The sequence below is a fragment of the Leucopleurus acutus genome (assembly GCF_964270905.1).
Source record: "Leucopleurus acutus genome assembly, chromosome: 13".
NCBI lineage: Eukaryota > Metazoa > Chordata > Mammalia > Artiodactyla > Delphinidae > Leucopleurus > Leucopleurus acutus.
The window spans coordinates 52,712,248-52,724,994 of NC_139155.1; the positions used below are offsets into that span (position 1 = coordinate 52,712,248).

At 36.4% G+C, this 12,747-nt stretch overlaps 1 protein-coding gene across 2 annotated transcripts in view; it reads left to right on the top strand.

Annotated features, from left to right (window-relative positions):
* Positions 1 to 12,747, top strand: part of ROCK1 (Rho associated coiled-coil containing protein kinase 1) — a 146,425-nt gene that overhangs the window by 51,372 nt on the left and 82,306 nt on the right. For both annotated transcript variants that reach the window (XM_082853759.1, XM_082853758.1), the window contains exons 3-5: positions 8,697 to 8,797; positions 9,338 to 9,475; positions 12,003 to 12,178. In XM_082853759.1, the coding sequence (XP_082709885.1) occupies positions 8,697 to 8,797; positions 9,338 to 9,475; positions 12,003 to 12,178 (415 nt within the window). The remainder of the gene's footprint in view (positions 1 to 8,696; positions 8,798 to 9,337; positions 9,476 to 12,002; positions 12,179 to 12,747) is intronic.

A 12,747-nucleotide genomic window follows, 5' to 3' on the forward strand; every position in this document is an offset into this window, starting at 1 on the left:
GGTATAAAGTGTGATTAAAAAAAAAGATCCTTAAGAAAAATCATCCATTTGCTTTCTAGAAAGTTAAAGAGTCTGTATGTGATTGAAATATTTTTTGATTTTTTGTAACCCTGAAACCTTTCTGCACTGCCTCTTTTGCTAACTTGTGATTATTTAGAGATGATTAGCTAGTTTGTGGCCTATCAAGGCTTATGGTGTTTATATGTGACTCAGTTTGCCCATTTCATTCCTTGCTAACTGTGCTGTATAGTAATATCTCACTTCTCTGAATTTTAGTTTTCTGCCACCATCACCTGGTTCAACACAGTTGACAATCAGAAATTGTTTAAAGGATCTGATGGTCACACAGTCCTGCTTATTGGTCTTAGAAGTAATAAGAGCTTACCAAATTTATAATTTTACAAGTATTAAATTCTGTAAGTAACAGGTTAATTTTTATTATGGGAAAAAGTGGAACACTGTAAGAAGGATTGGAAGTTCGGAGAATTTTGCAGTTTTAGGTACGATGACTGGGAGAGGGCTCACTAAAAGGTGACATTGGAGAAAAGAGTTGAAGTAGTTGAGAGGGTTAGCCATGCAGATGTTTAAGGAAAGAAAATGGCATGCAGAGGAACAGCCAGTGCAAAGGCCATAAGAGAGGATATTTGAACAGCAGTAAGGAAGCCACTGCAGCTGGTGGGGAGGATTAAACAAGGGAGAGAATAGTAGGATGACATCAGAGAAGGAAGGAAATAGAGAGGGTAGGTCATGTAGAATCTTGTAGGCCATTGTAAGATCTTTGACTTTGCTCTGGGTAAGATAGCAAGTCAAAGTTTTGAGGAGTGACATGATCTGAATTGTGTTTTAAGAATATCGCCCCATGTTAAGAATAGACTACTGAGAGGCAGGGATAGACACCAGGAAATCAATTAAGAAGCGATTGCCGTAATCCAAAGAAGAGATGATGGTGGCTTGGTCCAGCATGGTAGCAGTGTAGAAGGTGAGAAGTTATCAGGTCCAGGTATATTTCAGAGGTAGAGCCAGCCAGATAGGATGAGGAGTGTAAGAAAAAAAATAGGAGTCAAGAATGCCCCTGGGTTTTTGCCCCAAGCAAAATTGACCCATCAGCTGAAGTGTTGAAATCATAGGTAGAGGTTTGGGGTGAGAACACCTCTTCAGTTTCAGACACATTAAATTTTTAATTTTTATTTATTTTTTATTTTTGGCTGCATTGGGTCTTTGTTGCTGTACGTGGGCTTTCGGTAGTTGCGGCGAGCAGTGCTACTCTTCGTTGTGGTGCACGGGCTTCTCATTGTGGTGGCTTCTTTTGTTGTGGAGCATGGGCTCTAGGCACGTGGGCTTCAGTAGCTGTGGCATATGGGCTCAGTAGTTGTGGCTCGTGGGCTCTAGAGCACAGGCTCAGTAGTTGTGGCACACAGGCTTAGTTGCTCTGCGGCATGTGGGATCTTCCCGGACCAGGGCTCAAACCTGTGTCCCTTGCATTGGCAGGCGGATTCTTAACCACTGCACCACCAGGGAAGTCCCGGGAAGCCCCTATACACATTAAATTTGAGATGTATGTTAACGAAGTAGATATATTATGTAAGCAATTAAATATATAAATCTGAAGTTTAAGAGAGAGGTCTGAACCAGAGATAAAAATTTGCAAGTTGTTGACATGTCAGTGCTTTTTAAAGCCCACCAGTAAATGAGTGTATATAGAGAAGAAAACACCATGAAAGACTGAGCCTTGAGATGCTTCAGTGTTAAGAAATCTGAGAGAAGAGGAGGAACCAGCAAAGGCAACTGAGAAGTAATCATTGATGTAGAAAAAAATACCCTTGGAACTTCCCTGGTGGTCCAGTGGTTAAGGCTACACTTCCAATGCAGGGGGCGTGGGTTTGATCCCTGGTCAGGGAACTAAGATCCCACATGCCGCACAGTGCAGCCAAAAAAAAAAAAAAAAAAAGAAAGAAAAGAAAAGAAAATGAAAAGATACCCTTAGTATTGTTGTAGGAATGTAGTATCCTGGAAGTCAAGTAAAGAAAGTATAGCAGGAGTGATCAAACTGTCAAAAGCTACTGATGTATCAAGGTGAAGACTGGGAATTCGTTGTTAAATTTAGCAACATGGTGGTCACCTGTGACTTTGACAAGCACTTTCGTTTTTGTTGTTTCTTGTTTGTTTGTTTTTTTAAATTTTGACCACACCGCATGGCTTGTGGTATCTCAGTTCCCTGACCAGGGGTTGAACCTGGGCCACGGCAGTGTAAGCACTGAATCCTAGCTACTAGACCACCAGGGAACTCCCTGACAAGCAGTTTTGATAGAAAGGTAATGGCCAAAGCTCACCCAAAATGGATTTAAGAGCAGGTATGAAGAAAGATTTAGAAATAGAGTTCAGACAACTTTTGAGGAATTTTGCTGTAGTGGGGTTGAGTAATGAGGCAGCAGCTAGTGAGAGAAATGGCATCAAGATGGGAATGAAAATGGCATGATACAGTCCAGTTAGGAAGGGGAAAGCTTAATGATACAGGAGAAAGAGGGGGGGAATTGCTGGAGCAATGTCCTCGAGCTCGTGAAAAAGGATGACATCACCAGTGGAGGGATTGGTGTGAGATAGCAGTATTCTCCTATAGTAAAAAGTTAAGAGACCAAATATATGAGGGCATGTGCTGGTAGTTGAAAATGAATACATAAATATAATAATAAATATGTCTATTTAGCGGTAAGTCTATGGGAGTTTTCTTCCGATTGTTTCAGGGTAGTAACCAACAAGGTCATTAGCTATGAACGAGGATCAGTGAGAGGTTTGAGAAGAGAAAAGAAAATGTGAAATACGGTCTCTAGTAAAGTGGGAGAGTGAATATACTAAAGAAATATATGATTGCCAAGCAGAATTAAGGGCAAGCTTTATGTTCGCAATTATGGATTTAAAGTGGGATCAGACAGTATGATTTTATGTATTTATCCAGACATATTCAACTACATGGGTGCTGACATAGAGTTAGTTGTAGAGGTAGATTTAACTAGAATTATGGTTTTGCCAAACTAAGTATAATGAAGCAGAAAAGAGCCAAGGCATTAAAGGATATGCAAGTGAGCGATTATAATAATTGACCATGTAATTTAAGCTCAGTAGGTAAGAAAGAGAACCTATCAATACAATGAGGTACAGTAAAAATGGATAGGATCAGTGGATTGGAGGCCTTGGTGGGGCTGGGGATTGTTGGGGTGTGGTTTTTGGAGGGAGTGAGCAGGAAAGCTGAGGGAGTGCTTAGAGAATAAAGGATTTGAAATTGAAATTAAGGGAGGACTATGATTACTGATAATGACAAGATCTAGTATGTGGCCATGGAAATGAGTGGCTGAGATAAGGTAGAGGACAAGATCATTGAAAGAGAGAAGTTAAAGGTATTGAGAGGTCAGGTTATTAGAAGTATCATCTGTGGGTATATTAAAGTCCTTAAGAATTAAAATAGGAAAATGTTGGAAAGAAGGTTGGTAACCCAGGAACTAAAATTGTCTAGCAGTGAGATGTGATGACCTGAGGGTCAGTAGATTACAGTGACAATGAGAGGTAGTGGGAGATAGAACCTAATAAACATGAAAAGCAAACTGGCAGATATAGGGTGGGAGTGTAGAGATGGCAGTGGAGTTCACCTGTCCCACTTTCAGGGCCATTGGTATAAAGCATGTGGAGGGTAAAGGGCACCACTGTAGAACTGCAGGGGAAGCAGTGTCCTCAGGGAAGCTGGATTTCCATTGGAGTAGGGGTTGGTAAACTACAGCCCACAGGCCAGATCTACAGCCCACAGGCCAGATCTGGCCTACCATTTGTTTTTGGATGGCTTATGAGCTACGAATGGTTTTTATATTTTTAAATAATTTATAGAAAGTCAAAAGAAGAAGAATATTTCATGACATGTGAAAATTATATGAAGTTCAGATTTCAGTGTCCATAAGTAAAGTTTTATTGGGACATAGCTATGCTCATTGTCTATGACCACTTTTATGCTACAACACAAGTTGAAGAGTTGAGTACCTGTGACAAAAATCATACATGGCATTGTTATTGCTTCACACTGCTGCTCAGCACACTAGAAATCACAGTGACACAGTTACAACACAATAGCATTCCATGTGTATCACCATACCACAGAATTTTATTATTTTTTTTCCATTGCCAGTGCATGCCCATCATGTCAGAACAAAAAAGGAAAAGAAAAGTGAAACTGAATGTTGTTATTTTTTTTTTTTTTGAATGTTGTTATTTTGAGGCACAGTAAAGTGTGGATTATTTCATCAAGTTAGAGGGCAGGGCATTGTGTTATTATGCAGTTACACTGTAGCTGTGCTGAAAGAGTACAATGTGCATTGACATTACCAGAATAAGCACTTGCCATAACATTCCCAACTCGCAGGAAAGCAACAGTTAGAAAACCCCAGAAAATTTAAAATAGAATATCTCAACACAGCAGAATTTTCTTTACAAAGATGAAAAAAGAAAATGAGGTTATGACCTTACATAAGTTTAGAAGTGGTTTATTTGTTAGTCAAGCAGGGAAAGCTATTCACTGATGGTGTTTGCAGCAACAAAGCAAATGTGTACAGAGAGAAAAACTTCCTTAAGACTAAGCTTTTTGGGCTTTTGCACAGCAAAAGAAACTACAAACAAGACGAAAAGACAACCCTCAGAATGGGAGAAAATATTTGCAAATGAATCAACGGACAAAGGATTAACCTTCAAAATATACAAGCAGCTCATGCAACTCAATATCAAAAAACCAAACAACCCAATCCAAAAATGGGCAGAAGACCTAAATAGACATTTCTCCAAAGACACAGATGGCCAAGAAGCACATGAAAAGCCGCCCAAGATCACTAATTATTAGAGAAATGCAAATCAAAGCTATAATGAGGTATCACCTCACACCAGTTAGAATGGGCATCATCAGAATATCTACAAACAACAAATGCTGGAGAGGGTGTGGAGAAAAGGGAACCCTCTTGCACTGTTGGTGGGAATGTAAATTGATAACAGCCACTATGGAGAACAGTATGGAGGTTCCTTAAAAAACTAAAAATAGCATTACCATATGACCCAGCAATCCCACCACTGGGCATATACCCAGAGAAAACCATAATTCAAAAAGACACATGCACCCCAATGTTCATTGCAGCACTATTTACAATAGTCAGGTCATGGAAGCAACCTAAATGCCCATTGACAGCCAAATGGTTAAGGAAGATGTGGTACATATATACAATGGAATATTACTCAGGCATAAAAAGGAACGAAATTGGGTCATTTGTAGAGACGTGGATGGATCTAGAGACTGTCATACAGAGTGAAGTAAGCCAGAGAAAAATATCGTATATTAATGCATATATGTGGAATCTAGAAATATGATACAGATGAACTGGTTTGCAAGGCAGAAATAGAGACACAGATGTAGAGAACAAACATGGACACCAAGGGGGGAAAGTGGCAGGTGTGTGTGTGTGTGATGGGAGATTGGATTGACATATATACACTAATATATGTAAAATAGGTAACTAATAAGAACCTGCTGTATAAAAAATAAAGAAATAAAATAAAATTAAAAAAAACTATTAGCTTTTTGGCATGAACAGTAGTTGCTCAAAGAATTGAGACTCTTGGGAGCAACAGCAATAGTCAATTAAAAAATAAGACAATTTTGAGTGATTTTCCTTGACTCTTGTTTGAGGAATCAATGCTGAGTTTGAAGTGAGTGAAGAATTAGCCTCTATGTATAGTCTGCATGGAACAAGTACAGGCAAGAATATTTTTTTTAAAGTTGAGGAAACATTAAGTACAACTTGCAGTGGAGTCTGCTAAGATGTGTTACAAGTGATGGTAGTTAAAATTATGTATGGTGCAGAAAATGTTAGTTGAACAAAATAACAAAGTTCATGACAATACAAGGCGTTTAAAGCCTGTAGTTATTCATTGTATTATACATCAGCAGGTACTTTGTGGAAAATATTTGAATCTATCATGTTACTGAACCACAGGATCAGTGGTAAACATCATTCACTCTCGTGGACTTAACTAACCGTTATCAATTCTGTACATTTTTGACAGAAATTGAAGCTGAATATCCCAGTTTATCTTTGCATATAGCAAGTCAATGGCTTAGCAGTGGTGACATTTGTGATTTTTTTTTGTGGACTATATTGTGTCCCCCAACCCCAAATCCATCTGTTGAATCCCTAACCCCGCAATATAACTGTATTTGGAGATAGGGCCAAGCAAGAGGCAGTTAAGGTTAAATGAGGTCATAAAGGCGGGACTGTGATAAAATGGGATTAGTGATGGGATTAGTGTCCTTACCTGTGCAACACATAAGAGGTCCTGTGAGTGCACAGAGAGATGCTGGCTGCCAACTAGACAGGAAGAGAGATTTCACCAGAAGCACAACACGCTGGCCCCAGTCGTAGACTTTGAGCCTCTAGAACCATGAGAAAATGAATGTCTGTTTAAGCCACCCAGTCTGTGGTATTTTGCATGGCAGGATGAGCTCATTAAGACAAGGACCATGGTGAAGGTTTTTCTTAATGAGAAGAACCACTCTCAACTATCATTGAATTATCATTGAACACTGACTTTGGAAATTAGTTTTTGATTTAACCTAAAATTACAAGGCAAAACAGCACTTTTAATGCAAAACTTAAATGTAATAAAGTCATTTTGACAACTAATGTTCGAATCACAAGTAATGTCGAGCTGCTTTGTAACTTCCTGTGCTGTCAGAAATTAAAACAAGAAGCAAGATCTCCATTTCCACACACATTTGCAGCAGATATATTTTCTGAGCCCAAAACTACAGACTTTATAGCCTATTTATGGCTCTAAATCTGGTATAACCAGAGCCAGGGATCCTTTCTCAACCCCATAGGCTATTATATTACACATTATCCTGGTTCAGAACTTTCTTATTTCGTGTCTGGAGTATTACAGTACTCTTAAAGTTCTACCCCCGCTCCAGTCTTGCCCTTATTGAATTTATCATTTACATATTCCCTGGAGTAGTGCAGCTGAAATGTAAATTTGACTGTGTTGTTTATATGTCTTACTTCTTGTCATGGCTTCCAACACGTAGCAGTGGCTTTCAGGTGGTGGTTCTCAGTTCCCGACGGATCCCACAGGACTCTATCGGGCTGCGTTATGGAGGTGTATGAAGTAGACGAGGCTCCAGCCCCTCTCTGACGACACCCACCACCACTACCCTCTTGAAGGAGAGCACTTTTATCTATTTTCATATTGTACTGCTTTTAAACTTTAATGTGAAAAATATTTTTGTTGATTAAATAATAATTTTACAACTACTGGTCTGCAGGTAAAGTTCAAGCTCCTTAACTAGTTTGGGGCTCTCCAGCCTCTCCTTCACATCCTTCCCACAGACTTGATACTCCAGCAACACAGAACAGTTCTGTTGTGCCTTTGCTTATATTTGCCCATCTGCCTGTTATATTCTCTCTTTTCTTCTTCCCAGCTAGCTAACTGCTTTCTTTTTAGACTTGTTTCAGGTTTCTTCACCTCCAGAAAGCCTTTTCTAGCCACCTCCCTCCTAGGCAGCCTTGGGTTAGGTGTCATCCTTTATATTCCACAAACTCTGTGCTTGTGCTTATTTCCCTTTTTGCATTTTTTGGTATTATTTTTTGTTTGTTTCAGTTTCATTTGAAATCCGTAAGAGCAGACACTGTGTTTTAAAGTTATGTTTATGTATCTACAGTGATTACTGTAGAGCCTCTATAGTTAACACAGATGTTTCTGCAGTAAATTGATTATTGTTTATATCTTGCTGTTACATTTGCAATAGATATGTGATCTAAAATTAAATGTACTTACGTTATCCCTGTGTGAAAGTTTGCTCTCTGTTGCATGTGTTTATAGGTCATAATGTATACAAACATGAGTTTAAATGTGCATTTCAAAAGAAAGACAAGATATTATTTGTAGCTTTTATCAGGAACTAGAACTTAAATTTAATAGCTGCCCTGTATTTTGTATAACTCTGCTGTGAAGCTTTTCCATGTAATCTCATGCCAGTGTTGACCCATGTGGATTAAAATAGCCCTATTTTAATCTATGACCAAATTAGGAATTAGAATATCTATCCAGTGGGGATTTTAAATTATTGTAGTTTGTAGTGTGACAGGTTTATATAAATAATTGTAGCGATTCCCACTGTGTGTTTTAAGTTAAAATCTGCATTCAAATAGAGAAATATAATAAGTACATGATTCTTTAACATGTTTACCTTTGATATCTTAAATTAGTTATATCTTTTTAAAAGGATCATCAAAACTGACTTGATAAAAAGAAAACTTGTTTCATTAATGTAAAATATCTACCTGTGGCCCCTTGATTCAAATTTGATATATACTTAAAATACCAGGAACTAATTAACTAATTATTCTCAGTGTACGTGTAGTATATGTTTTTTTTAAACATTCTAGTAAGTCAGATTTTAAGAAAAATATTTTAACAGTGAAGTCATTCCAGAATTTATTAAAAACAATTCTTAGCACATTGAACATTTCTCTGTTTACAACTTCATATTTTACTTATATTAATTTTTAATGAACATCTTTGTTTTTTATTGTTTCTCAAGACCTTGAATGTAAAATAAGCAGTTTTAGTTATAATGCTTCAGTGATTTAAAATTATAAACTTTTCTTTTCATACAGATAAAGACACAATAAATAAAATTAGAGATTTACGAATGAAAGCTGAAGATTATGAAGTAGTGAAGGTGATTGGTAGAGGTGCATTTGGAGAAGTTCAATTGGTAGGTTATTTTAATGAGATTAAAAAAACAATCTTTTTAAAATTAAAAAATTCACTTGTGTGTTTAACATATGTTGTTTGGGAAATTATTGTTTTTATAAAATTCTTGCTTTAAATTGCTCTAGACATTCTTGCCTAAGGATATGAAAGCCTAGAGTCTAATTCAGCAGTAGTGTGAAATATTTTCCCCAAGAATTCATGGATAGAGAAGAGTTTTCAAGCATCAAAAGAGAAATCTTTACTCCTAATATTACACTATCTAAAATGCTGTGCAATAGTAAGTTTTATAAACAGGAAGTAGCATAACTAGCTGGGTGGAGGAGGGGGAAGTGTGCCATAATATAGGGAATAAAGATTTTTTTCTAACATTACTTACATCTGGTAGTTAAAGCCTTGACATTATCTAATTGGGATAATTCAGAAGAGAAGAAGTTAAAATAGAAAGACCAATAATGTTAAATTATTTAGTAAATTGTTCTGGGAAACACTGAGCTTTAAATGTTAATGAAATGTTCATTATTTTCCATTTTCAATTTTAAAGGTAAGGCATAAATCCACCAGGAAGGTATATGCTATGAAGCTTCTCAGCAAATTTGAAATGATTAAGAGATCTGATTCTGCTTTTTTCTGGGAAGAAAGGGACATCATGGCTTTTGCTAACAGTCCATGGGTCGTTCAGGTATGCTTTTGTTATTGTTTCATTGTTGCTCTAGTAGTTTGTAACTTAACATGTCTGAGAAGCTTTGTTTTTTAGAACAGTAATAGAGAATTTATTGGCAATTACAAAAGTGTCTAATATATCATTTTTAAAATCATAAAATTTAATTTTATTGAATTATCTCTAGGAGGAAAGTAACTATTTGTCTCTGGAGTGGAGAGAATGGGAGAAATGGAGGGAAAAAAGTTAAGCTAGGCTTCCAATTAATATTGTATTGGCTTCAGGTTTTTCAGTGGAAAGAAAAATACATTAGAAAGTCAGTAATTGTAGGTACTAATCTTGACCTGAAGCTGTGGCCAGGTTATTTACATCTCTGGGCCTCAGTCTCCTTGCTCAAAAATGTGAAAGGTGGCTTAGATTGGTTATTTTCAATTGAGGAGATACCTCAGATGGAGTCATGGGAGCAAGCAGTTGTTTGGGTAGGTTGTAATTCTGGGTTTTCTATTTCTGCTTCAACTAGAGCAGCTGCATGTTTTATATGTCTTATATATTGGGGTTCTTATTAAGATTTCATATGGGGGAAATAAGGTCTTGTGGTTTTTTTAAAAAAAATAGTAAAACTGCTGAGCTAGATCATTTCTAAATTCCTAGCATGAATTTTATAGTTTTTTAAATTTACAGTATGTAATGAAGACTGTCTTAAATAATCATAATAGTAATTGGGATAAAAAGGATATGGAAGATGTTTAAGATTCGCATAATAAGACTTTTTATACTTGAAATGTCTGCCCTGTTTTTATCAGCTGTTTAGAGCAGGGTGTCTCAGGCTCAGTGTTACTGACATTTTGGGCCAAGTGATTCTTTGTTGTTGGGGGCTATCTTGTGGGTTTTTAACAGCATCCTTGACTTCTACCCAGGTGATGCCAGTAGCAGCCCTCCCCACCCCACACACAAGGTGTAACAACCAAAACTGTGTTCAGACATTGTTGAACATCTCCCTGGGTGGCGTGTTGGGGATAGTGGGCAGGTGGGGGCCATGGGACACCGGCAGTTATCATCTCTGGTTGAGAACCACTGATACTGGGGAGTGTTCAGTGTTGTGTAAAAAGTTAAAAAACATGACATAAATGTTTAAGGTTAAATTTACAACTTATGAACTTGAAGCTCTATTTTTCTTGATACATTTTAAATAGGGTAAACTGCCACCAAATCAACAGTGTTTCTTTAATTATGGTGTCCGAGTGATATACTGTACATGTTAATCTGGGATAGCCATGAGATACCACTTAGTTTCTTATCCTTCCCCCAAATATTTATATTTAATTAAAGTTACTAAATCTGTAACTAAAATCATTAAATGCTGTTGAAAAAAATGAAATATAAAAAGAATTTTAAGACGTAAGTGCCTAGGTAAATTAGTTATACTTTTTCTCTAAGGGCTTATTTCATTTATTTTAGTTCTGTTCTAATCTTCTCATGTTTACTTAAAATGTTCTTTTGTAGGGAATTCCCTGGCAGTCCAGTGGTTAGGACTTCGTGCTTTCATTGCCATGGGTTCAGTCCCTGGTCGGGGAACTAAGATCCCACAAGCCACGTATTGCAGCCAAAAAAAAAGAAATTTTCTTTTGTAAATTTGCTCTTCTTTTAACTTCAGCACTGGTCACATAATATATTTATGCTTGATATTGTTGCCAATTTCATATCAATGGACCTTACTGTTCCTGCTTTGACTCTTGTCCTCTTCCTGTTTCTTTGTTAGCCGTTACTGCGACTCCTCCTACTGACTGCAACTGTTTACTGAGCATCTATTGTACTAAGGGCTTTTCCTCTATTCGCTAATCTTTTTAACAACTCTGATAGGCGTAATCCCTATTAGCTACACCCTCAATTTATAGATTAAATTTGTGCTTTTATTCACTGAACATTCATTAAGTACTTGCCAACTGCCAGGCATCCAGACACAGACTGGGCAGCAAGTATAAAAGTCAAACATGATATATAGTCCCATATATTCTTTTTTTTTTTCCCATATATTCTTCTAGAAAGGATCATAGTCACAGATAATTTGGGAGGTTAAGTAAATTGCCTAGTCACACAGCTAATAAGGGACAACTAAGACTGTAGCCTAATTTTATTAGATTACTTGAAAATTGTGGTGTTGATATAAATTTAACACTAAACCCCACTATGTACAATTTAAATTAGAACTACAATATGTCTTTGCTTAGAAGAGTTGTATATTCTTTATTGAAACTATTATAATTTTTAAAAATTCTCAGTATAAGAAATTCAATTAGTATAGAAAAGGGTAGAGAAAAGAAGTCTCCGACTCCTCAGAAGTAACCACAGTTAATAACTCCTCTGCATACGCAAAGTTCTTTGTGCTATTTATCTTTGTATTTGTTTCCTTTTTTTTGAGTACTACAACTACTGCAATTTGATTATTTCAGTTAAATCTTATATTAGTAATTTTGACAATTCTTAAATGAAACAGTTTTTGCTTAATCTTAATGAATTTGTTTCTTTTTTTTTTTTTGTATTTGTGTAGCTATTTTATGCATTCCAAGATGATCGTTATCTCTACATGGTAATGGAATACATGCCTGGTGGAGATCTTGTAAACTTAATGAGCAACTATGATGTGCCTGAAAAATGGGCCCGATTTTATACTGCAGAAGTAGTTCTTGCATTGGATGCAATCCATTCCATGGGTTTTATTCATAGGTAAGGACAAAAATGCTTTAAAATTTCTCATTTGTTAAAGAGAGAAGCTAAATATCAGTACTTAAACTTCATTTGATTAGCATTTCCCATTCTAAATCCACCTATTCTCCCATATGACATGAGTGGTGTTTCAGAATTTAAAACTTTGAAATTTGTGGTTTTAACATTTCAGTTTAGCGTTGATATAAATGTATTCTTTAATATTTCTTATTCCGATTATAAGGCTTTTATATGGTGTCCTGAAAAGTAAAAATTATAAGCTGTTTTTTTAAGGTATATTCTGGGGTATTAAATGCTTTTAATTTTTATATACAAATTAATTTGCTTTTAATTAGTGAACAGATCAAATTTATTTGCTAGAAGAATAATTTAATTTGTTCTGCAAACACCACTTGAATTCTATGTGCAATTGCTGTGCTCAGTGCCAGGGATGCAAAAATGAAAGTGATTTAGACCCTCTTCTGGGGTTATTTATGTATTTATCTATCTTGTGTGTCTCAGTTACTTTTTATGTTTGAATGTTACATTTTTTATGGTTATTCTCTCTCAAATGACTTGATTTTCCTCTT